Source organism: Dysidea avara, chromosome 7 (assembly GCF_963678975.1).
Source record: "Dysidea avara chromosome 7, odDysAvar1.4, whole genome shotgun sequence".
Taxonomy (NCBI): Eukaryota; Metazoa; Porifera; class Demospongiae; order Dictyoceratida; family Dysideidae; genus Dysidea; species Dysidea avara.
The window spans coordinates 29,594,721-29,621,991 of NC_089278.1; the positions used below are offsets into that span (position 1 = coordinate 29,594,721).

Sequence of the window (27,271 nt, forward strand, 5' to 3'; positions counted from 1 at the left end):
TTAAACAAGCTTATAATAACTGTACTATTAGATACTATTAGAGTATCTGAATTGTTTCTGCCCATTTCAAGTACCAGCTTTCTATGCATAGAGCTATATTACAATACTGAGCACGCACAGAGAAATAGCATTTAGAAGGGGCATGGAGAAATCTCCCCACAACCCCCTCTGGCTTAGCTATATAATTATAAAAAGAATTTTATTAGGATTGGGGCATGTGCATTTACTTCAATTGTATCATGTCAAATCCACCATCAGATACTCAACTATATGTGCCATTTGTACATATCATACAGCTTACTAAAGTGAAGTTGATAGCATGTATATAATATTATGCATATGCATGCATTCACAATAATCAAAATTATGTACATATATAAACAGAAACTGTAAAAACTATCAAGAGTACTGCATGTGTACATTATTATTATTATTATTATTATTATGTACTCTTGCTACTATATATGTTTCAGTGCTTATTGCAGGTCTTTCTAATGGCTTCCCTCACAGTCTGGAAACGTATCACATATATCAGATGGGTGAAACTGATCATTGAGTATAACAAGACAGCAATAGCAAGTAAAGCAAGTGGAGCGTTCAGTGACTTTGTAGCTTCCAGTTTATATTTCTCACAATACTCTCTGGCACCTCCTAGTGAACAGGCTACAAACTTGTCAGTATCAGCAACTAACTCATCTTTACTCATCAAGAGCACCATACGTGCACTAAAATATGACAACATTACTAATACATAATAGCCGAACAAGAGACTCAATTTAATTTCAGCAACAGACCAGCCTGAGGTCACACAGAATATTTTAGCAAAGTTGATATTGTTTGACCTTGAGTGATGCTTCTAAGTAAAAAAATGATTGAAAAATTACAACTATTGACAATAATACCAGTATCATTTATTTGGTAAATAATATTTTATTTAGTTAACAACAATATTATAATGGTACAGCAGTACCGGGGTGTAAATATAGAGGACTTGTGGGTATATAGACTACAGAAATGTGTTTGTAAAAAAAGAAGTAATAGCTTAGTATTATAGTTGTTTGTTGGCTATAGCAAACTACAAGGTTAAACCTAAAGCAAATCATGGACAATGTTCAATAGTACAGGCAAAATGTACACTGTAGTTGTGTATGGATTAAAGATATACGTATTTAGCAGTTTTGCACAATATACACTTATAAAACAGTCAAAATCCTAATAATGTACATTGTAGCACAATAATAAAAGTAATTTGATCATTCAAAGTGGCTTAAGCCTTCTATATGTCAGCATTTTTGTTACACACGCATATATTATGTATAGTCAGCTTATATGTAGATTGAAACGACTGAAATGATTATGCAAACAAGCTAATGCAAACATCCCGTGTGCTATTTTGATATAACAGTATAACGTGACCAGTGAATCTACAAATATAGGCAGTAAAGTATAGAATTTAAAGCTCGCATAATTATATCTGTGTGCATATGTGAGTTACATTGTTCTATGTACAAATATTAGGTAGATGTAAAGGATTACGAAAGTGTTTTGATACTGTATAGTTAACTATTTGATAAAGGAACAATGGCATGCACAAGAAAACATGCACTGATAGTGATATTTATTCTATTCTGTAAATGCCATCCCACTAGGGACCTGTGAGAAGGCTTAAAAGCCTGTGAATACAAGGACTTCAAAACCAAATAGATCAAGCTATGTATTGTTATCATGAATCATGGTTCAATTGTATGATTACAGTAAATGGCTTCCCTTCAACAAAAGTAAACAGGCTTTGTTTAATCTGTGTTTTATAATACATGATGTACCATTTTCACACTAAGCTCAGATCAAAGGAAAGCCACTGCATATATATCACATATGTGACCGGATTTGTGAAAAAGTACCACAAAATTTGGCCCATTTTTTGAACTTTGAAGCTTCACACCTTTTGTATCATTGCATAATAAATAATTGTCTGAAATATTCCATGAGTACAGCTACAGTACCTGACTGTATTTTGATACTAAGAGCAAGTTAATCAGTATAAGGAGTAAAGTGGTACATCATTAATTTTGTTTCCTGGTATGTACAATGTGTGGAAAAGTACTGTTTTGCAAATCCAGTCACATATTGCACTGATTCAGGAAAGTTAACAAGATAATTATATGCACTGAAAGGCCCCTATTTGATGATTATTAGTTTCTCATCCACCGCCCGCATCCTTGTTAGGCTATTATTATTATTATTATTGTTTACTGAGCAGTCAGCCCTGGCGGTGTGCTCAGGAATTACATAAACATAAATACATTAGGTACAATAATATGATTGGAGTCTAGTCATAAATAGAGCAGTATCTGCAATTTCAATTGTATCAGTTGGTAGTATGTTCCAGTCGTTTATTGTTCTTGAGAAATAGCTGTTTTGGTATGCTGTGGTGGATGAGGTTGGTAAGATATAGTGAAGATGGATCCAGTTATAAGTACTGCCATTAATTCCATAATATCTTAGGGTCAATAAGCATTGGTGTGGTACTGTATCGAATGCTTTAGAAAAATCTATTAGGATGATATCTATTTGTTTTTGATGGTCTAGAGCAAAGGATATATCTTCTGTAAGAGTAATTAGTTAAGTTATGCATGAATGATTAGATCTGAACCCTTGTTGATTTTCAATTAATATGTTGTTTTTGTTTAGATGGTTGATGATGGAATGATATATAATGTGTTCCATAACCTTTGCACAAAATTAATGGAGGTCAAAGATATGGGGCGATAATTACTAACACTAGTGTGGTTACCTTTCTTGAATACTGGACATATATTGGCTTTTAACCAATCAGATGGCAATGAGTTAGTTGACAGAGAATGATTGAAAATTATGTGTAATATCGGTGTTATTTCATCTGCGCAATACTTCAAGATGTAAGGGGATATATACAGTTTGGACCACTAGCTTTATATGTATCAAGTGTTATAAGTAACTTATGTATTCCAAATTGTGAGACAGATATATCAGGCATGTTGGGTACTTCAATATTACTATCCATAGTAGGTATTGTTAACAAGTTTTCCTTTGTAAACACAGATTTAAAGTGATTATTCAAAACATTTGCTTTGTCTTTTGCATGATGGATTGTTTGGTCACCTATAAGTAATGTTGGAATATCATGTTTATCTTGTTTTTTGGCTCTGATGTACTTCCAAAATTGTTGACGATTTCCACTGAAGGAGTTATTAAATAATCTGCTGTAAAAGTTATTGTGTGCTGCTCTCACTTTTGAATTTATAGAATTCTTTAATTTACGATAAGCAACCCAATCAGATTGTAAAGCGGTTCTTTTAGCTTTGTTGTACAAACGTTTTCAAACTTTCATAATGGTAAGCCATTATTTACTCTGTGCATGCTCAGAAGAACAAACTGCCATCAATGACGTTTTTAATTAGCTATTATGCTCCAAAATCTTCCTATTATTCTTTCTGGCACTTCTTTTTTTATTCACCTATTATGCTCAAATTTATTCCTAAGTTTACCTATTATTCTCAAATTATTCCCAAATATGTGTGCCAAATTAGTATTTTGTTAGGGTTTTTAAACAAGTGACTGCTCTATTAGAATTATGGACTCAAAGTTGACTGCTCTATTAGAGTAAGTGACTGCTCTATTAGAGTATCTCGATCGTTTTGACTGTTTTTATGCTTGCACTGTTTTGATAGTAAATCTAAAAGATTTTTGCACTGCATCACAACAAAAACGTATAATTTTGTACCAATTATTCTTAGAATTCATCCGATTATTCTGGACTATTCCCCAATGTTTTTCAGTACCTATTATTCCCGAAATTATGCCGGCATAATAGACGCATGCCTATTTTTAATTAATGCTACAGTGCAACAGGAGTACTGTTGTGTTGTTTCCTTGGTAAATTGCTGCAGTGAATTCTATTTTCGACTGTTTTTCAAATCAACTGAAATCCTGCTAGCTCGATAGAGAATGATTGCAACTAAAACTAATGTTAATAACATTTATGGGAGGAAAGAAGGAGAATTTGCAATTAATAATATAATGGCCTAATTGTAATACCCTCCCGCCTGCATCATAATAAATAGAAAGACTGGATTAGAAACTAGTAATCACTAAAATAGGGGTCTAAACAGTGCATATATCTTATTAACTCAAGATATTGCACAGTTAGATGTGCATATAATTGTCATGTTAATTTATTCGAAGAAATCCTCAGATTTCTTTGATGTCCTTTTTTATCTCTTTTTGCCATTATATATAGTCCCCAAGCATTTGGAGGTGAAGTGGTATTCTATTTAACATACTCATAACATACTCAGCTATAACATACTCATAATTATAGTGAATAGCTGGCATCATTATTAAATCGTGTTTTGAGGTTCTGTGTCTCCTTGCTCACTGTATAAACCCACAATTGAACATTTCGTATACTCGTGTTGTTGTGTGTACATTTCAACTCTTAGCACAGAAAAGCCTTGTCATTATTCTTATGTGGTTTTCAGTACCCACTATCAAAATTCACAAGCCCAATATAAATTCACTCATGAAACATGCCAGCAGTTTCCCACACTTGTAGGTGATTAACCCATGTGGCTCATATTAGTTATACCATCAGCACTCGTGCTTTGAATGGTATATATACACTTATCCTGGGGTCTGCGGTCCTTGGGAAAATGCATACATACCAGGCAAAGCACTCATGCCCATGGTATCACTATTACATAAATTTTTTTGTGTGCATGTTCCAATACTATACACTTAACATTCACTCAAATTCACACTTTTTACTTTCAACTTACTTTCAGAAGAATCCACCATGAAGTAAATATAAACACAAGACCAATACAAAATAGAGCAATATTTGGTAATAGATATCCATAAAATTCAACAGAATTTGATTGAGGGAGACACATTATTCCAGAAGGTGTTTGCTTTGTTACACTCACAGCAATTATTGGAGACAATAATCCATACAGTATTACAATCACCACTTCAGTAATGTGGATTTTCTTTCTACATGATGATGAGTCCATCCATACTTTTATTGTGAATGGAAAAGTCAAACCAAGGAACAAGTGAAGGAGATGAAAACACCAAAATCCCACAAAACAGGAGTACAAAAATTGCAACATGAATCCTACAAAGAACTATTAATTAAAACTGGCCTGTGCATATGCTGGACAAATTCATACACATGTCACTTTATGTAATTTAGCAGCATATTATTTGACACGGAAACAAGTAGTGTAGCACATCAGACAGTCAATATTTATATAAGTACAGTTCTACAGAGCATAGCTACCTAGCTTTACTATACAGTTTGGCATGGAATTTACACAGCCTGTGTTAATCTGATCTTTTGGGTTGTGTTTTGAAATGATTTTAAAACAGATACTCTAAACAAGTCAGTACATGTACATGGTTCATAATTAAAAACTCTAGCTGTCATGTATTGGGAACGACATAATATATCACTGCAGTAGAGGAAATTGGTGAAATGTGTCCATGGCTCTGGAGTGTTCATTGTCTTGAAGTGCTTGGTGTTAATTCTTTATTTAATACCATACCTGTTTCACTGCCCATACAAAAGTCTCAATAGTAGCAGTGAAATTTATCCCGTATTTCACTGGTAGCAGTGAAAAAGTTGTAATTGCAATTTCATTGGCTAGAATTTATGTTAACAATTAGTGTTGACACGTGTTTAGTACATAGTGACAAATTTCGTACATAGCAACGCTAATTTAAGTCATATTTAGTTAATTGTGTGTATATATGTACCTATATTGTTTTTGTATGCTTGTTCAGGGCACAGCTGAAAAACAGCTTTTGCTGATGCTGTCTCCCTGTCTAAATAACATTAAAAAAAAAAAAAAAAAAAAATGCACAGCATGCGTATATGCAGCGAGTATGGTATTAACTGGGAATAGCATGGGTAGCAGTGAAATTTGGGATAAATACCACTCTTGTTGTATTGGAAATGGTAAATTTCACTCGGCTTCGCCTCGTGAAATTTATCCCCATTTCCAATACAACACTCGTGGTATATTTATCCCAAATTTCACTGCTACCCATGCTATTACTAGTACGTATGATATATATTTATATATATATATATTAATATAACATCAATATCGTGTCCTGTAGAAAAACTCCAATAGCAGCTTGTGGTATATTTTTGATATACTACAGCAAACTAACCAATAGAATTAGTATATCACTTGTACATTTGATATACGCATCTGATTGGCTAAAATGTTTTGATAGTGTTTAGATGTTTTACCAGTTAGGCATGTCCGACTTGACAACTACTGTTACCATAGTAACCAATACATTTTACCTAGCAACAACATTGTTGCCTAGCAACCGTTGCTAGTTAACCACTACTGATTGTAGAAACGCTTGACACCATAGCGATGGTTGCTAAGCAACCACCAAAAAGCATGTAACTAGGTCAGGTTTACATATTGTTGCCTAGCAACAGTTGCTATGGATTGTTGGACCAATTTTCAAGAACATTGCAGGTTGCAATGCATGTGCATACTCCTTGAGCATGCTAATCACAAGGAATTACTTACCAGTACTAATAATGGTGTAAAAACATCAGAAATTACTGTTACTGCTTCCAAGTGGGAGACGAGATGTTGTATTAACATATTATACTACAGATATCATGGTATTCAAAATATATACCAAAAGATATACATATTTAGGAAAGGGTGCCATAGTGCGAGGATTCGCCTCGCACTATAGCATCTTTTCTAAGTTTGTATATCTTTTGGTATATATTTCGAATACCATGATATCTGTAGTATAACATATACACATATATATATGTATAAGATCATATTGTGACACACACCTTGAATCTCACAAACGTAGGCACGTTTTCTAATGCTCTTTAGATAGTTGCGATCTGAGCACTCCGATGAAGGTACAATAATAGGTAGCAAGGCAAAACCCACTGCAATAAAGCATGCACAAGTAAACACTGTACGCATTCACAATACAAGTAAAGTATAGTTGATGTATAAACTTTTTAAAAGCTGTACCCTAAAGTAATTATAATCCATTTGTGTGGCAAGCCAGGGTTAAAATATATTCTGAAATTACAACCAAAGGTGGCAGTCAAGAAATGGCTGTAATGATAGCAATGCCAATACATTATAATAATGACATGCTTACACTATTATCATGATAATTATTGTCTACAAAATCACTAGAACATGCTTTGTTCACATGACAGTAGTTTACTTATTATTATAGTAAATTCATATGTGTACATAGTGCATGTGTGTGTGTGTGTGTGTGTGTGTGTGTGTGTGTGCGTGCGTGCGTGTGTGCGTGTATGTGCATGGGTATGCGTGTGTATGTATGTGTGTGTGCGTGTGTGTAAGTGCATGTGTGTGTGTGTGTCAGTGTGTGGGTGTGTTTCTAGTTGTGTAATGTATATATGTGTGCGTAGTAAGTAGTACAGTGAATTTTGGACATTTGTGTGTGGGTGTGTTATTGTTAATGCTGAGTGTGTCACTGTGTGTTGTGTGTGGGAAGTGGAGGTGGCAGAAACTTTAATCATCCATTGTTATATATATGCAGCTATGCTCTACTGGCTCTACGCTAAGTGTGTGGTTATGATAATGGTCAGTCAACTTACAGAATATTTGCCAAATGACAATTTTGTAAACAATGAATATCCGAGGAAACTGTAGTCTAAAAAAAAACATTAAATATAACCCAAATGTGTACATGTAATACAGTATATACAATTACTGCATACTCTATAGTTAATATTGTACAATTAGGCTTGGGTACATAGTGATTTTTAGATTACCCATTTTTGCAATTCATTTTTGTTCATGTATATTCCTGAATGTCTCCTGGAGTGATTCATGAAACAGAACAAGTTGCTGTATATATGTTTTTTTTTTTGGGAGCTCAAAATATAAGCTTTAAACAATCCCTTTAAATGTTGCGATACTCTGATAGAGCAGTCACTTAATGCTTGGGTGACAGTTTATTAGGTTAAGGTCCATTAGAGAATCCTGATCTTTGTACATATTTTATGCTAGCAATATTTAAGCATGTGCCTTCATGATGTTCTCTCTGGCAACTACATATTGCAAGAACCAACAGAAGATCATCCTATTATCCTACCTGGTCTCTTTAGCTACCAGAACGTATTCTGGCATAATTAGGGCTAAAACAAACATTTTAAATACTAATGAAATGAATAGTTTTAAAAAGAATGAATACTAAATTTATATACTTTATTCATAAACACTTACACTTACACTTTTTGTAGGAAATAAAACTGCTTCATTTGTGCTGATCCACTGGTACAATTACTGCAAGCCTCATATTTTATAAGAAAATGATGAAATATTTTGCAACGTATTTAAAGCCTATTGCATTACCATTGTAAAGTATGCCAATAGAATGCCAAATGTACTCCCACAGCTTTGAATATTTAATTATTTATTTATCACGGCTTTAGAGCACAAGTGCTGAAAGTCTGTAAGACACCTGGTCCCACAGACTGTTTAAAGTGTTGTGTTTGAAAAGGTGGAGAAAGAGAAAAAAATCCATGACTGGACATGGGCAACCGCAAACCTGCAGCCATCTGATTAATGCTCGAATGCTTACAGGAGTCTCCCAGGCAGTCAAAATGTTTTCTCCTTGACAATTGCATTTGATTTAGAACAAATAATGAACTATTGAATGATTGTTTTAGCCCTAGATATAATGTATACTAGCCTATGTACACTAGCCCATGTACAATGTTCAATCATAGCTATGTAATAAATTAATTCACAATCCTACATGTCTATCATAATTGACATGCTTAATTGAACATTGAACCAAGGAGGTTTGATGGGTCACAATTAAGTTTCATCGCATTATTCATTACTAACAGTTTACACATTAAGTAATGTAGTCAAATTATTATAACCTTACTTTACATGCAAGGGGGTGGATCTATAGCTGGTTAGCATGACCCTGTTATCTTTATTTAATAGATAAACATGTAGTAAAACTTACAATTTATGTGCATTGTAGTAACAGACAATGATAGCAATGATCCCAACAATAAATCCAAGTATTCCACATGAATATGCTACACGGTTGACATAGTAAATAGGAGTGCCTTCAGTTACTATGATCTTTTCACCACACACTGGTAAGCATATAGAGTTAGAGTCACAAAAATGGTCAAAACCAGTTGGGCAATCCTGATTTGGAGCTTTTGAGAATGTCACATTCCCATCTCCAGAATAACTTGAACAATTGACAACACTTATGTTACAAATGCTCTCCACTATTCTCCACTCAGAAGCACATTTGTTATCTCGAACTTCTTCACACTCTTCAGTCAGCTCCACTGAAGGACTATTACCATTACACAATAGAAGTATTGCATTGCAGAAAAATGATAAAGCATCAGATGTGTTACACTGTGAAGCAGCACTGCTTAATCCTAAGTGATAAATTGAGTGTAGACCAAATACAGCTGTAGAAATCAATTCACAATCTTGATATTCAGTAAGGTTACAATAGTCCATCAACCAAGTAGAATTAGGCTCTGGACAAGTAGCCTAATATATGCACAGAAGAGAATGAATGTATGTACCAAGTAAGGCAAATGTAATGTATGGTACAGTAACTATAGCAGCACAAGACTGACATAATCATGTAAATAATAATATGCACATTGGTAAAGTACTCACCATGCAACTCGCAATTTCTAGATTATGAAAGACAGCGCTTTCTGTGACATATGTTTCTGCACCTGGTGGATCTGTGTTATACCAGACAATTGGAGCAAGAAATAACAATATCATCACACAAATGACAACAATCAGTGTTGCCATTAATCTACACTTTACAGCTGTAATGATAAAAACTTCAGCTTCAATATTTCTTGCTGAACTTCTTAAGGAATTATGCAGTGTTTCATTATTCATGTGAACATCCATCTTATCATTTAGCAATGTTGAATCATTTGGCACTTGCAAGTGGTTATCATGTAAGTCACTTCTCTCAGCACTGGTACTCTCTGTGCTATTGTTGACAGCACCAGGCACTTCTGTGTCTTCCACTGTTATGTCAACCAACATAACAATACTTGTATTGTCATTTATCTCTCTCATAGTAATTATTATACCCTAAATATGAAACTGTAATAAAGACCTACATTACACAGTAGCTATGTACGCAGCTATTACTTAACTCAATTACTTCAATGATATTAAATCCTTGATGCTGTTTTTTAATATATCCATGAAAGCCCAAGAAATATTGTATACTTCATACTTGCATGTGCACCATAAAGAGATAAAGTTCACAGAGGTATGTACTATAGCTACAGTATATGAGCTTATAGGGTTTTACACAAATAAAGTAATCTAACCAAAAACAGCCAAACTGTAAGAAAAGAGTGCAGCCCCCAAAAAGGCCATGGTAAAAAAAGATGTGAAATCCAAGGTGTCAGCCAAGAAATGGCTGTGATGGTAGGTTAATGGTAAAAAATTTAATAAGGACAATTCAGGTGAATTTTGTGCATCGACCAAGCAGCACCAAATTCACCTGAATTGTCGTTATCAAAATTTTTATCATTAACATACCATCACAGCCATTTCTTGGCCACCACCTTGGATTTCACATCTTTTTCACCATGGGAGCTGCACTCTTTTTTTACAGCTTGGCTGTTTTTGATTAGATATCACTTCTTTTTGTATGTATTTGGGGCTTTTTTAACTTATCTTTTTTTTACCACAGGAAGAAAAAAGATTTATCATAATCAAGATTTAAAGCAGATTTTTAATACATAAGCTATTTTTGATTTTATCAGTAATTATACAAATTATATATATATGTAATAGTTATACCATGGGCAAGAGTGCTTTGCCTGATATATACGCACAAGCCCAAGGGCCGCAGGCCCGAGGGCGAGAGCGTATATACAGGCAAAACACGAGTGCCCATGGTATAACTAATATGTTCTACTTTAGCATATAGACTCACCTATTTGGCAATATCTTTAGTTGCTATACCCTTCTATTATATAGGGAACCAAGTAAGCTGTGATTGTGGGATTACATTTTGCCAAACAAACTGTGATTGTGGGGTTCAATTTTAATACATCAAACATTAGTTTGATTTTATTATTGCTAATATAGCAATTTTAAGAGACTAGTGTTAATTATGTTAATTTAATTGCTACATTTACAAAAGTAAAAAACAAACTACAACTAATGTATTAAAATTGAATCCCACTATCACAGGTTGTTTGGCAGAATTCAATCCCATAATTGCAGCTTGCTTGATTCCTTATATAAGAGAAGAGCATAATAGTAAAACATCAAAGAAATCTGAGGATTTCTGGATATAGTGTGCACACCTATTAGGTATGCAATGTCTCAAGTTAACGAGATATCTCGTTAAGGCAGTGTGTAACAAGATATACGCACAGCCTTGACGAGTTATACGCACTGCGTATATCTCGTTAACATTTTGAGTCAGTGCAACATGTGATATATATGTACTGGCTTTCCTTTGATCTGAGGTGTGAAAGTGGTACACACATATATACATATATATTATATTAATTAAATGCCAATTTGCCAATTATTTCCTACAGGATAACTTGTTTGCATCTGATCTCTCTGCTGGGTGACTTGAAATGTGACCCAATTTTGGAAAACCATACATTTGGGCACATTGGTCAATTTTCTTTTTTATAACTACAATGAAGCACTGAGTGGTTATCTATCTTGTGTAAAAATTTTGTGATGATACACTGAAGCATTCCAAAGATATGGCTAATTTACTGTCTAATACATTACAAACTAACTTTTCATTATCAGTTTATAGAATTGTATAGTGATCAGGTGTGACAAATTGATGACAAATCATTTTGTTGACAAAGATCTCCATTCTTACAATCTAAAATGGATGAAAAGAGATCTTTGAGAGTTTAATCATATGTTCTTTGTGCTTTTCCTCAATTAAATCACTTCTATTATTGTCTAAAGGCAAGAAAATGTTTGGTTTTGGGAATGAACAAATCATCCAATTTGTAAGTTAATTGCTGTCCCACGCATTGTGAAACCACTACATGGTCTAATATAATTGAGAATATCTCCTAAAATAAAGAAGCTATGGGTGTGAAATTTCACAGCAAGAAGGCTTAGTAGTTGCTTTATCAGAATATGCAAAAAGTTAATTTAAAAATATATTGGTGAAATTTTCAATTGAGCATTCCCACAAATTTTGCATGTGCCCAAATGTATGGTTTTCCAAAATATGGTCACAAATGTAGCTGAACTCTCTACAGGGTAATTTGTGTGTAGCTGAACTCTTTACAGGATTCTCTCTGCAGAGTAAAATTGTTTCTAGTTGAACTTTCTATAGGGTTATCTATTTGTAGTTATGATTTGCTTCTAGCTGATCTCTCTATAGGGTTACTTGTTCGTAGCTGAACTCTGTACAAAGTGATTTGTTTGCAGCTGAACTCTCTACAAGCCTTAGGTGATTTGTTTGTAGCTGAACTCTCTACATACAAGGTGACTTCTTCTAGTTGATCTCTCTACAGGATGACTTGTTTCTAGCTGATCTCTCTGCAGTGTGACATGTTAGTAGTTGAACTGTACAGGGTGATGTGTTCGTAGCTGAACTCTCTACAGGGTGGTTTCTTTGTAGCTGAACTCTCTACAAGGTAACTTTTTTCTACTGGTCTCTCTACAGGCTGACTTGTTTCTAGCTGATCTCTCTACAGGGTGATTTGTTTGTTGCTGAATTCTCTACAAGGCGATGTCTTCTAGCTGATCTCTCTACAGGGTGAATTGTTTCTAGTTGAACTCTCTACAGTGCGATCTGTTAAGTTTGTAGCTCAGCTCTCTCTTGTTTCTAGCTGATCTCTCTATAGAGTTATAACTTGTTTGTATAGCTGAACTCTATATAGGATGGATTTTTGATTGGTTGCTGAACTCTCTACGTGGTGACTTGTTTGTACTACAGAGTAACTTGTTCGTAGCTGAACTCTCTAGGGTGACTTACTTTTAGCTGAATTGTCTGTAAGATTAACTGGTTGTAGCTGAACTCCCTACAGAATAATTTGCAATTCTATAATGGAGTAATAGTTATAAACGTAGCTGAATGCTCTATTAGTAGGCATTCCAGACTGATCTTAAAATTTTGGAAAAACAGGCTTTTTATATGCTCAATAGATAGAGTATTGATTGCTGATCTCAGAAATATATAGTTTGTTGGGTTGGAATTAGCTACTTTGGCATGCACAGTACTTAAAAACTGAAAAAAGGTACATTTTTTCTCCAGGGCTCCCCATATATTTTACAGGGGAAAATGGCACAATTGAATCAGGAAGTCATCTAGCAATCTGGACTATCTTGAAACTGCAGTTGCTTCTAGCTGCAAGTTTGTACATGTAATGAGAGTAACTTCAGGTCTTATTGGATCTCAGCGATCTTTGTATGCTTTGTGGTGAGCAAATATGTTTCACCTACTGCACACTTCTCAATACAATGGTGTATGCCCATAGGCAAGTGGCTATCTCAAGTTGGTAAAAACATCAAGTTAACAACTTATAAAGGTAAACAACTAAAGTGGAGGGGCGTCTGGATTCAGTGGAATGGAATGGTGGACTGGAACGGTGGAATGGACTGGAATGGTGGAATGGACTGGAATGGTGGAATGGACTGGAATGGTGGAATGGACTGGTGGAATTCCGGTAGACTATTCCGGTAGACTGGCCATGGACTCCGACGCTGCCGGGATTATACTCAGCACCATAGATATTATAGACTACGTAGGTATATACCAGTACGTATGGCAGAAGTCAGCGTGATGCCAATACAAAACTTATAATCTCCAATCGATAAGCGACTGTGCGGAAAGGGTCTGGCCACGCGAGACCAGTACCCCAGAACATTGTTAACGCTCCCGCATAGCTACACTGAGTTTTGTAATGATTTGGACACAATTATAATTACACCTGTGCATTATAATCATACCTACACAGTACACAATATAATTATAATAATGCACGCTCAGCTACAACCAACGATAATTAATAATACATGCGCTAAGAGTTTGAGAGATAAGTGCCACCTAATGGATTGGAGTCATAGATAATATAAGCACGTATTATCTATGCTGGGACTTTCGTACATCAGTTCAGTTGTAATGCATCACACAGTCGATTCAACAAATCAAATGTAATTGGCATTTCAGCTGCACGTGATCTAGCTAGCTCTTAATTAATTGATTATAATTATTACAAGTCGACATCCGTATAGATATGTACAGTGGATAATGTAGAAAGTGACTAGCTATGTCGACGTCGGAGCACGATTCAGAAGATGATGAACAGACGCTTGGTACGTGATTTAAACCATAATCTAAATAAGTTAGACACCGCGACCAAGCGATTTAGTAACCCTTCGCGCCCTCACTGTGCTCAGGACGCAGGGACGCTACAGCTGTGTATAATCCAAGAAGCGTCGGAGTCCATGGTCAGTCTATCGGTATTCCATTGTTTGTTCCAGTCCAGTCCATTCCACCATTCCAGTCCATTCCACCATTCCATTCCAGTCCAGTCCATTCCACCATTCCAGTCCACCATTCCATTCCACTGAATCCAGACGCCCAAAGTGGAGGTGCCACAATGATGCAACAATACCTAAGGTGGAGTTGTGGTTTCAATTATGGCATTGTTATGCCGACTTTGAAGTGGTTTATACTTTTGAGTTGATGACACAACCATCAGAAAATTGCTGTGGAGCTGAAAATCGCTAACCCGAGCGAAGTAACTACGCACTTTAAAGTAAGCGCCAGTGACTACCTTCCACCCGACCGTACGTTTTTAAAAGTTTTAAAGTATTCTACATACATTACAAGGCTTGAAAAGATTACAAAACAACACAAAACTTACTTATATGTAACGCGCACGATAAAACTAAGATTTTCATGATGATCAGCGTGTGGACAAACCCCACAGCGATTTTCACCCTCATTGGAGCTCGGACGACGGAGCAATCCCAAGTTAAACACGAGTTGTCATTTTGTGCCAGGGTTCTATTGGGGAATATACGGAGAATTTTTTAATTAAAAAATCTCGGATACTGGAATGCCTACTATTAGGGTGACATAACACACGTACATACTGAAAACTACACCATACTACTACTTATTACCTAACTATATACTTATTACTACCTACGTACTTAACTTAACCAATGTCAAAGTCAGGAAATTCGTCCTCAGCAGTAAGCGACTACTGGCGGAGTATCATTTTCGCATTGTACCTCCACAAAGTCACAGACAGTTGCTGGAGAAGTTGGCGCCTAGCAAACTTTCGAGGTAAACCGTTTCTAACAGTTGTTCTGTCAGCTATGGATCCTAAAATTGATAGGGCATATGGTGACCAAACACCAAAGGTCTCACATACAAGAGGGATAAAATCTCCTCCATTATCATTCACAATGTCCTGGTATTGGTTGTCCTCAGCTATCTCACCAACAGCAGCGGCCACCCCAGCCTGAGAAGAAGCAGAAGATATGACAGCAGACTGAGTGGTACTCCTGACGGAGAGATCAAAATAGGCAGGACGACCAAGATGAAAGTCAGGGTGGTATATGTCGCCAGGACGAGATTGGTCAGATGAAATGCCTTGCTCCCTAAGAACACCAGGGTGATCTTGGAGCAAGGCATGGTGTACAACAGACACTAAAGCATCATGACGATGGATCCTCAAGGGACCATGAGAGCACCCCAGCAGATGATCACCAAACTGGTCAATGACAGATAGACAACAGCGTTGAAACCGGGTCGGGTTGGTGTGACCCATATGCGTATTTGTCCCATACGCGTATGGGATATCCCATACGCGTATACCTATACGGGCTTCCTATACGCGTATGGGACATCCCGTACGCGCCCATACGCGTATGGGTTACTAGCTTAAATCGATATATTAGTTAAACCCTTCATCCAAGGAGATGATTTAAAACCTTCTGGTTAACCAACTAGCTAGCTGGCTGGCTCTATAGCTAGCTACAGAGCTACTCAAGTCCTGACAGTTTCATCAGTGGCGAATCTATAGATGGGTTTCTTTAGTTTCGACATAATCCCTTTCAAATTAGCTGAATAGCTATAGCAATTCTAGTAGAGACTGAGCTGTGTTAGCAATTTATCATGGAAACACTACTGCTATACTAAACAGTATTTTAAAGCCATATGCATTCCATTACATTTAACTAGCATCCGTTATAGCTGTTCAACCCCCAACAAAACTTTACTTTTGATTTTATAGAAAGTGATCGAGATACTCTAATAGAACAGTCACTCTAATAGAACAGTCAGGAAGTACAACTCTCGCCCTACAGTTAGTTTATTTCACAGTCTAAACAATTTATTTTATTAAAACTTCACAACATAAAAGCTGAAGGTCTACAGGACTCAACAGTCCTGTAGCCTGCATGAAAACAAATTGAACTACATGCAGCATTGCGTGTGCATGACGGAGTTAATTACAAGTAAATTGTGTTGAGTCACTGATCAGAGTTAATTGTGTTAAAAGTGTGGAATTAGAATGGCTGAACATTGATAACAGGGTTAGACAGTATGAAAGTTGCAGGGTAAATCAGATTAAGAATTCTTCCTGGAGATAGTTCATAGCTAAATGTTATTCAAGTTGATGTACTAAAGAGATGTGTTGATTACAGGTAGATGGTTCCACAGTCTGACAATTCTGCTGAAATAGAAGTGCTCAGTGGTGTATGGAAAGTGATTTGGAATGAACTGTGGTAACTTGCAAGAGTTCCACATCTTGTATAGCTTACAGCATTTCCATTAGCTTACTATTAATTTTATGCCAATGCATGTTAATGATCAGATAGCTGCTTAGGGTACTTTACTGAAACATTATTCATTGAGTTTATAATGTGTAGTAGTATGTGTACATTAGTGGTAGCAATTGTAGCTGCTCAAGTCGAGTTTTTAAATTCATACAGGAAAATAGTACTCCAATGCTACCTATACGAATCCCATCTTTAGTCATTAATGAAACAACTATTTCAAAATACTCTTTATCAGTAACAAGACAAAGTAGACCTCAAATCTATAAATGACTCTAATGTTATTTACTATACTGTAGGCTGTGGTCTGCTTTTGGTTGAGCTTGTGTAAAATTGAATTATTAGTTCCATATGCATGCAACACCAAAACATAGATGTATAATAAATCTAATCCAAAACAGCCAAGCTGTAAAAAAAGAGTGCGGCCCTGAGAAAGGCTATGGTGAAAAAAGATGTGAAATCCAAGGTGGCGGCCAAGAAATGGCTGTGATGGTAGTAGGTTAATGGTAAAAATTTTAATAACGACAATTCAAGTGAATTTTGTGCCAAGACCAAGCGGCACCAAATTCACTGAATTGTTGTTATTAAAATTTTTACCATTAACCTACCATCACAGCCATTTCTTGGCCGCCACCTTGGATTTCACATCTTTTTTCACCATAGCCTTTCTCAGGGCCACACTCTTTTTTTACAGCTTGGCTGTTTTGGATTAGATTTCACTTCTTTTTGTATTTGTATACCCCAAAGCCGGCCTATGGCCGGCTTTAGGGCTTTTTAACCTGTCATTTTTTTCTTTACTACAGGAAGAAGAAAAGATGAAGCAGGGTGATTTCTTTGTAGCTGACATCTCTGCAAAGTGATCCTTCTAGCTGATCCCTCTACTGGATGACTTGTTTGTAACTGAACTCTCTACAGGGTGATTTGTTTGTAGCTGAACTCTCTACAAGGTAACTTCTTCTAGCTGATCTTTCTACAGGGTGATTTGTTTGTAGCTGAATTCTCTACAGGGCGATTTGTTTGCAGCTAAACTGCTGAACTCTCTACAATGTAACTTCTTCTAGCTAAACTTTCTAAGAGTGGCTTGTTTCTAGCTGATCTCTCTACAGGGTGACTTGTTTGTAGCTGAACTCTCTACAAGGTGATTTGTTTGTAGCTGAACTCTATACAAGGTAACTTCTTCTAGCTGATCTTTCTACAGGGTGATTTGTTTGTAGCTGAATTCTCTACAGGGCGATTTGTTTGCAGCTAAACTCTCTACATGGTAGTTTCTTTGTAGCTGAACTCTCTACAATGTAACTTCTTCTAGCTGAACTCTCTACAGGATGACTTGTTTCTAGCTGATCTCTCTACAAGGTGACTTGTTTGTAGCTGAACTTTCTACAGGGTGATTTGTTTGTAGCTGAACTCTCTACAAGGTAACTTCTTCTAGCTGATCTTTCTACAGGGTGATTTGTTTGTAGCTGAATTCTCTACAGGGCAATTTGTTTGCAGCTGAACTCTCTACATGGTAGTTTCTTTGTAGCCAAACTCTCTACAGTGTAACTTATTCTAGCTGAACTCTCTACGGGTGGCTTGTTTCTAATTGATCTCTCTACAGGGTGACTTGTTTCTAGCTGAACTCTCTACAGGGTGATTTGTTTGTAGCTGAACTCTCTACAAGGTAACTTCTTCTAGCTGATCTTTTTACAGGGTAATTTGTTTGTAGCTGAATTCTCTACAGGGCGATTTGTTTGCAGCTGAACTCTCTACATGGTAGTTTCTTTGTAGCTGAACTCTCTACAATGTAACTTCTTCTAGCTGAACTCTCTACATGGTGACTTGTTTGTAGCTGAACTCTCTACAGGGTGATTTGTTTGTAGCTGAACTCTCTATAAGGTAACTTCTTCTAGCTGACCTTTCTACAGGGTGATTTGTTTGCAGCTGAACTCTCTACATGGTAGCTTCTTTGTAGCTGAACTCTCTACAATGTAACTTCTTCTAGCTGAACTCTCTATGGGTGGCTTGTTTCTAGCTGATCTCTCTACAGGGTGACATGTTTCTAGCTGAACTCTCTACAGGGTGATTTGTTTGTAGCTGAACTCTCTACAAGGTAACTTCTTCTAGCTGACCTTTCTACAGGGTAATTTGTTTGTAGCTGAATTCTCTACAGGGCGATTTGTTTGCAGCTGAACTCTCTACATGGTAGTTTCTTTGTAGCCGAACTCTCTACAGTGTAACTTATTCTAGCTGAACTCTCTACGGGTGGCTTGTTTCTAGCTGAACTCTCTACAGGGTGATTTGTTTGTAGCTGAACTCTCTATAAGGTAACTTCTTCTAGCTGATCTTTTTACAGGGTAATTTGTTTGTAGCTGAATTCTCTACAGGGCGATTTGTTTGCAGCTGAACTCTCTACATGGTAGTTTCTTTGTAGCTGAACTCTCTACAATGTAACTTCTTCTAGCTGAACTCTCTACATGATGACTTGTTTGTAGCTGAACTCTCTACAGGGTGATTTGTTTGTAGCTGAACTCTCTACAAGGTAACTTCTTCTAGCTGATCTACTTTTCTACAGGGTGATTTGTTTGTAGCTGAATTCTCTACAGGGCGATTTGTTTGCAGCTGAACTCTCTATATGGTAGTTTCTTTGTAGCTGAACTCTCTACAGGGTGATTTGTTTGTAGCTGAACTCTCTACAAGGTAACTTTTTCTAGCTGATCTTTCTACAGGGTGATTTGTTTGTAGCTGAATTCTCTACAGGGCGATTTATTTGCAGCTAAACTCTCTACATGGTAGTTTCTTTGTAGCTGAACTCTGTACAACGTAACTTCTTCTAGCTGAACTCTCTACAGGATGACTTGTTTCTAGCTGATCTCTCTACAGGGTGACTTGTTTGTAGCTGAACTTTCTACAGGGTGATTTGTCTGTAGCTGAACTCTCTACAAGGGAACTTCTTCTAGCTGATCTTTCTACAGGGTTATTTGTGTGTAGTTGAATTCTCTACAGGTGATTTATTTGCAGCTGAACTCTTTTACATGGTGGTTTCTTTGTAGCTGAACTCTCTACAAAGTGACTTCTTCTAGCTGATCTATCTACAGGATGACTTGTTTCTAACTGAACTCTCTACAGTGTGATCTGTTAATAGCGGAACTTTCTACTGGGTGATTTGTTTGCAGCTAAACTCTTTGCATGATTGTTTCTTTGTAACTGAACTCTCTACAAGGTGACTTCTTCTAGCTGATCTCTCTACAGGATGACTTGTTTCTAACTGAACTCTCTACAGTGTGATCTGTTCATAGCGGAACTTTTTACTGGGTGATTTGTTTGTAGCTAAACTCTTTGCATGATTGTTTCTTTGTAACTGAACTCTCTACAAGGTGACTTCTTCTAGCTGATCTCTCTACAGGGCAATTTGTTTGTAGCTGAATTCTCTACAGGGTGATTTATTTGAGCTGAACTCTCTACATGATGGCTTATTTGTAGCTGAACTCTCTATTAGGTACCTTCTTCTAGCTGATCTGACTACAGGGTGACTTGTTTGTAGCTGAATTCCCTACAGAATAACTTACAATGTAATATAACTGAGTAAATTATAAATGCAGCTGAATGCTTTATTAGGGTGACTGTTCTATTAGAGTATCTCAATCTCGCATTTGCTGCACCTAGTTGCCTTTCGAATCATAACTCAGTGATTTGTAATCTGATTCTTCTGTACTACTGCAAGTACTTTCTATGATGATTATTCCAGCTACATACTGATTTTCAGCTCATTGCTCTAAGCGGTTTGTCTGGTAGACACGAAAACTAATAGTTTATTTATTCATAAAAATCGATCGCGTAATTTTGACACAGGTCTGGTTTCGTGTCATATCTCCGTGGTCTTTATCCCGATTCGTTTCAAACCACAAAAAGGCACTCCTACGATGGTTGCTCCATCTACATAACAATTGTCAACTGATTCCTCCAAGGCGTTTACCCTGTAGGCGTGACAGACCTTCGACCTTATTTTACGCAAATAATCGGTCATAACTCCGTGAATGTTCATCGGATTCCTACCAAAGTTAGTACGGAGATCCGCCTTAATGAGCCCTTTAAGTGTGCCAAATTTCAGCCAAACCCGAGCACGCATTCGTGTTTTATGGCGAATTTTGCGAAGTGTGCGAAATGAAGAAGATGAAGAAGAAAAAAACGAAGAAATTAAAACGAAATTTTGTTCGCTCGTATCTCGGAAATGGCTGGAGCGATTTTCTTCAAATTTGGTATGTAGACTACCCTAACTGGGCGGCACGTCTCCAGCAAATTTGGTTCCAATCAGATACGGGATCACAGAGCTACATAGGTGTGAAAATTGCGTTTTCTTTCTTCCTGTTAATATACTCACGGTGTGGCGCGCCGGCTTCTTGGGCCGCTCGACACACTATCGTGTGTCTTGATACAGTCAGTATTTTTGTATAAATTATGTTGTGTTAAATGATTTAATATGAATTTTTCCCTTGATTAACTGTGGGCTCCATAGCTGAGAACTATAGAGCAACTGAGATCTGACTATAAGGAAATGTATAATTGTTTTTCACTAGGTAGGATAGTGTTTGTCCCTAAAGTATGATGGAGAAGTCCCAGGAGTTGTTAGACTTTTCCTGCAATGATTTTAAAGCTAGTGCCCTGACCATTATAGGGTTATCAGTAAAAGTAATACCCAGCTAGGTCTTTGTGCAATGTTTTGTTTGGAGAGTTGAAGCTCTTGGCCAGAATCGTAGATGAATACTGGCTTCGTTGAAAAGATTGTTAGTGTTGCAGCTCCAGAGTGAGATGATGTTAATGTCCTCTTGAAGTTGGTTTATGTCATTGGATATGAATTGATAATCAGCAGTCATTTAGTATCATCAGCACTCGCATCAACAAACAGAAAAGGAATTGCATAAAGAACAAATACTCTCTGGAAGATTATACTAAGATAAAAGCCATTGCCACAGATTAATTAAGTGCTCAGTAGTTAAGGTAGCCTAAAATCTTCTAGAATCTCAAAACTATCTATAACATCAAAATCTCCTGGGTTTCTTCAGAACTTTTGTTATATTTCATTTATTTCCTTTATTATTTCAGAAAACCCTTTCAAAAATCCCAGAACTGCCACTGAGTTTGCGTATCGATTTTTTTGCAACTATTAATATTTCAGTTCAGTTTGGAAACCTCAGAATCGCCGACTGGCCTGGACAGGGTCAGTAGCTATATGTATACACGTGCCATCTTTAAATCATATGCGGCTGGGGCGAGCTGGGGATGGCAGTCCATCAAAACTAGGTAGCTAAAATAGGCTCTGAGGGGAAGGCTGTCCCATACGCGTATGGGCTGCCCATACGCGTATAGAGCGCCCATACGCGTATGGGCGTCCCATATGCGTAAGGGACTAGTGATCTGCCCCATACGCGTATGGGATAGCCCATACGCGTATGGTATAGCCCATACGCGTATGGGATGCCCCATACGCGTACGGGGCAAAATACGCGTACAGTTCATAACAGGGTCATCCGGGTCACATTTTCTCCGGGTCATCCGAGTCTGACCGGGTTTACAATTGGATCACGTGAGAACGAAATTTTTCGTTTGACGACGTGGAAACTTATAAACGTAATCGCGTAGCTCTTTCGTGAGCCACGCCCACTTATCGCATTACCAACATACGCGAGGGTAGCTATTGTTAGTAGGTGAAGACCTTTTTTTTTGGTCTTCAACCTACAGCTAGGCTGAAGTTGTAATATTTACTCAACACGAATCGAACGCTCAAATGTAGACTCGTTCGCTCGCTCGAGACTAGCCGAAACACATCTCAATTTCAATTTCAATTATTAGCTTTATAGTGCAATGTTACAGGTGTACATGGTTGTACAACAATAATATATATACGTACTCAAGATCTATTACCAGGGGGCATCAATTCAAATTGTTTAAGGAACGCTCAAGACTATTATGTAGATCTAATTACTTTATCAATAGAATCACCAACAATTGGAATAGTTTGCCTAATTATGTTGTAAATAGTTCTTCGATTAACACTTTTAAATCATTATTAGATAGTCATTTAATTGATTCAAGATTTATTTTTGTATAAGTTATTTAATTGATTCAAGAGTTATTTTTGTATAATTACTGCATTGATCGGGTATGCAGGCTGTGCCTTTACCCGTATTTAATCATAATCATAATCATAATAATAAAAGTCTCGGCTTTAATTAATCCGGGTCACATCCGGGTCAAATCCTGGTCATCCGGGTCAGCAATAGTGACCCGGTTTCAACGTTGATAGACAAGTACAGAGTGGTAAAGAAGAGAACAAAGGAATGCCAAGCCACAAACGTAAAGCTATAGTAAAATCATGAGGAGGAATAGCTAGACCCAAAGCAGGCTGTGGAAGTGCTTTAAGCCAACCACTGCTGGTGCCAGAAGAATGTGATAAAGCACGCAGACGTGCTTGATCACGAATAGTGGAACTGCTTACAAGCTGTTTAAACTGAAAGTGAATCATCTAAAATGGCTTGAAGGTCAGTTTGAGAGGAGTTATGCAACACAGAAACAGACATACCTTCGAAGAAAGTGAGGGAACAATCCTCCCTGGGAAATGGCATAAAAACATCAAAAATTTCCACTAAACGCGACACCAAAATACGGGCAGAATTACAGGACCCCACAAATGCAGGAGCAGCAGAACGCTCAGATTCACGTAGGCCCAAGCCTCCTAACCTAAATGGCAAGGTGGCTTGTGTCCAAGTTCTATCAGAAATTCCTCAACACAAGATTCTACTAAGGCATTCTCGCAACCTAAGGTCAAAATGTGTGGGAAAGGAGCCCAAAGAGGAAGATGGCACACAACGTAAAAGGTGAGTGACCTTGCAAACACTAAGACAGCTCCTAAGCAGATGCAACTCTACTTGAGGGTCCTCGAGGTCAACCAATTTATCCTGAATTGCAACTATTTTATCAAATTGAACAGATAAAAAGGCATCGTAAAACTGTGGAGGTCCCCAAATAGGAGATCCAAGAAGCTCCAAACCACTGTTCTTGGGGTTGATACGTTTGATGGCAGGATGAAAGTTAGGAAAAGAACTGTCACCAGAAGGCCAGTATAGTTCACACTTGGATAGGTTGATGTAAAGACCAAAACTGGGACCCAACTCAGTAAAATGTGAAAGTAATGCATGAAGACAAGATCTATATAGTACCTACATAAATGTGCCATCATCTAAATACCACAGGTTAAGAAGATATGTTTCACTAAAAGAGATGGAACAAAGAAATTGCACCAACACCAAAGAAAAAAGTAAGGGACCAAGAGGATCTCCCTGTTGGACACCTGTGGAAGCAAGAATATGCCTGTGGCCAAATCTCAGCTCAGCAGGTTGACTGTAGCACCAATACACCCAGGGGGAAATCTCTGGAAACTCTTTACACACACCATCAAGAAAAGCTGAGCGATTACATTCATTCTTCATGTCTATTTTGAGTAGAGCTAGAGATTCATCATTGCCAAATTGGGAAAGAGGACAGCACGGATAGCTGCCTCAAGACCACCTGGGATACCAACACCCACTTGACCATAAGGTAGGAAAAAGTCTGAGAGAAAGGGACGAGCAAACTGACAGCACAGACGACTGGCAAGGCGACGAAGAATTTCACCAACTGCAATAGGGCGAACACCCCCGTTCTTTTTCAGAAGAGCTGTTAAAGGGGCACCACACAACCGAGGGGCAAGCGATGGAGAAGCTTTTCCAGAAAGCAAAAAGTTCATTAGACGAGTGAGGGTGGTAAGGCAAAGTTCAGCAGAAGGTGCAGTGTGGCCACTGATTGCATCAAGAAGGTGCTGTGCCCGTAAACCAGAGGCACCGGGACTGGTACCACGAGGAAAACCCTTCAAACATATTAATACGGCAGATTTATCTAGGGTGACTGTTCTATTAGGGTGACTGTTTATTAGGGTGACTGTTCTATTAGAGTATCTCGATCTCGCATTTGCTACACGTAGTTGGCTTTTGAATTATAACTCATTGGTTTGTACTCCGATTCTTCTGTACTACTGCAAGGACTTTCTATGATGGTTATTCCAGCTACACACCGATTTTCAGCTCATTGGTCTAAGCGGTTTGCCTTGTAGGCTTGAAAACTAATAGTTTTTTTATTCATAAAATTCGATCTCGTAATTGTGACACAGGTTGGGTTTAGAGTCATATCTCCATGGCATTTATCTCAATTCCTTTGAAACCACAAAACGGCTATCCTACGATGGTTACGCCATCTACATAGCAATTGTCAACTCATTCCTCCAAGGGGTTTACCCTGTGAGCGTGACAGACCTTCGACATTATTTTATGCAAAAAACCCGGTCATAACTCCGTGAATGTTCATCGGATTCCTACCAAAGTCGGTACTGAGATCCGCCATAATGAGCCCGTTAAGTATGCCTAATTTCAGCCCAATTAGAGCATGCATTCGTGCTTTCTGGCGGATTTTGCAAAGTGTGCAAAAAGAAGGAAAAAATATTGATATAAAAAAAGAAACGAAAAAAAATTGATGACTCGTATCTCGGAAATGGCTGGAGCGATTTTGCTGTTCGTCCTTCTCTCCCTAGTGTTTTTATCCCCTACGGTAAAGTGGGGGTTGGAATTCCTGGGGGGTTGGAGACTGCTATCCACGTTACTCGTCATTATATTTACCAACATGTTTCTGACTCTTCCTTAGCTCTGTTAAAAATAGACATGAAGAACGCTTTCAATTATTATTATTATTATTATTATTAATTAGCAAAGCCCACCAGGGGAAACACGCTAATGTGCATTACAAATCACAAATTATTTAGCTTATCTATAATGTTCTTAAAAGTGTCAAGGTTAATTGTGTCAATGTTGTCAATTTTCAAGTTATTCCAATCAATAATTGTTCTTGGCAGAAAAGAATACTTATATAAATCAATTCTGGATTGCAGCTGTGCAAATTTGAGGGGATTATTGGCACGAGTATATGATACAGGGGTTGGCTGGGGTAAACAATGGTTTGGTAGCACCAGTAAGTTTCTTACAATCTTGAATAATAATATAAGTCTAGCATTCCTTCTCCTACTTTTTAAACTTGGCCATTGAAGGTAATTAAGCATATCTGTAATACTGTGTTGTTGACTTGAACTGTGCCATGGTTTATTAAGAACAAATCTTGCAGCTCGGTGTTGGATCATTTCTAATTTGCTAACTGTTGTTTGGTGATAAGGATCCCAGATGGCTGAGAAGTATTCAATAGAAGGTAACAATAATTGTTTGTATAAGTGTTCTTTGATTTGTATTGGGGCATTATATAAATTCCTTTTCAGAAATCCAAGAAGACGGTTTGCCTTTCCACAAATATAGTTAACATGAGGTTCCCATGATAGTGTATGATGGAGGCGGATACCAAGATAGGTGTGCTCTGATACAATATTCAATGGAATATTAGACATTTTATATGTAAAAGTGCTTTTATTGTGGTGGGTTGTAAATTGCATTTGGGAATGTTAAATTCCATCAGCCAGTTGCTAGCCCATTGTGTTAAGGAATCTAAGTCTGTGATCGTTGGGCGTAGCTATAGTTTTAAAGAGTAGAATGTCGTCAGCAAATAATCTAATTTCACTCTTGATGTTTGTTACAATATCGTTAATGTAAATTAGGAACAACACAGGACCAAGTATGGAACCTTGTGGAACACCAGATGTAACTTGACATGTAGAAGATCTAGAGCCTTCTACTACAACCTGTTGGGTACGACCATGAAGGAAGGACTCTAGCCACTGTAAGACAGTTCCTCTTATACCATAGTAATTTAATTTGTAGAGAAGTCTAGAATGAGCTACTCTGTCGAACGCTTTAGAAAAGTCTAATATAGCAGCATCAACTTGCAGGTTCCTGTCAATATCTTTTGCAATGTCATTAACAGTAATGAGTAGTTGAGTCTCACAGGAATGTTTTGATCTAAATCCAAACTGGTTGTCTGAAAGAATATTGTGGTCCTCCAAATGCTTCATAATTTGACTCACGATGATATGCTCCATTGTTTTACAAACTACTGAGGTGAGTGAGATAGGACGGTAGTTGCCTGGGTGAGCTTTGGAACCTTTTTTTAAATATTGGGGTGACATAGGCACACTGTTAAAACGAGGTGTTACAGGTACACCCATCGTAAAGGTGTTCATGTACACCCATGGTATTTACAACACCCTAGGGGAGTATTGTAGCACTTGGGGTGTTGTTGAACACCACAAATGTCATTTTACTCCCCAATAATAGCTAAGCCACTGTAAGGGTGTTTGCCTACACCTAGGTATATTGAAACCCACAATTGGATGCTTCTATTGAAAATTAGGTTATAAGTACAGTTTGCTAACTTCTATA

The 27,271-nt window shown here is 37.3% G+C and overlaps 1 protein-coding gene across 2 annotated transcripts in view; it reads right to left on the reverse strand.

Moving 5' to 3' along the window:
* Positions 1–280: 280 nt before the first annotated feature.
* The window catches only part of LOC136261445 (uncharacterized), a 39,782-nt gene continuing 12,791 nt past the window's right edge, over positions 281–27,271 (reverse strand). The window contains exons 2-7 of one of the 2 annotated variants that reach the window (XM_066055456.1): positions 9,741–10,111; positions 9,055–9,608; positions 7,670–7,725; positions 6,878–6,979; positions 4,818–5,155; positions 281–856 (exon numbers count right to left, since the gene is read on the reverse strand). In XM_066055456.1, the coding sequence (XP_065911528.1) occupies positions 470–856; positions 4,818–5,155; positions 6,878–6,979; positions 7,670–7,725; positions 9,055–9,608; positions 9,741–9,989 (1,686 nt within the window). In that variant the 5' untranslated portion in view covers positions 9,990–10,111 and the 3' untranslated portion in view covers positions 281–469. Of the gene's footprint in view, positions 857–4,817; positions 5,156–6,877; positions 6,980–7,669; positions 7,726–9,054; positions 9,609–9,740; positions 10,179–27,271 lie in introns of both variants that reach the window. The other variant, XM_066055455.1, reaches the window with a different exon arrangement.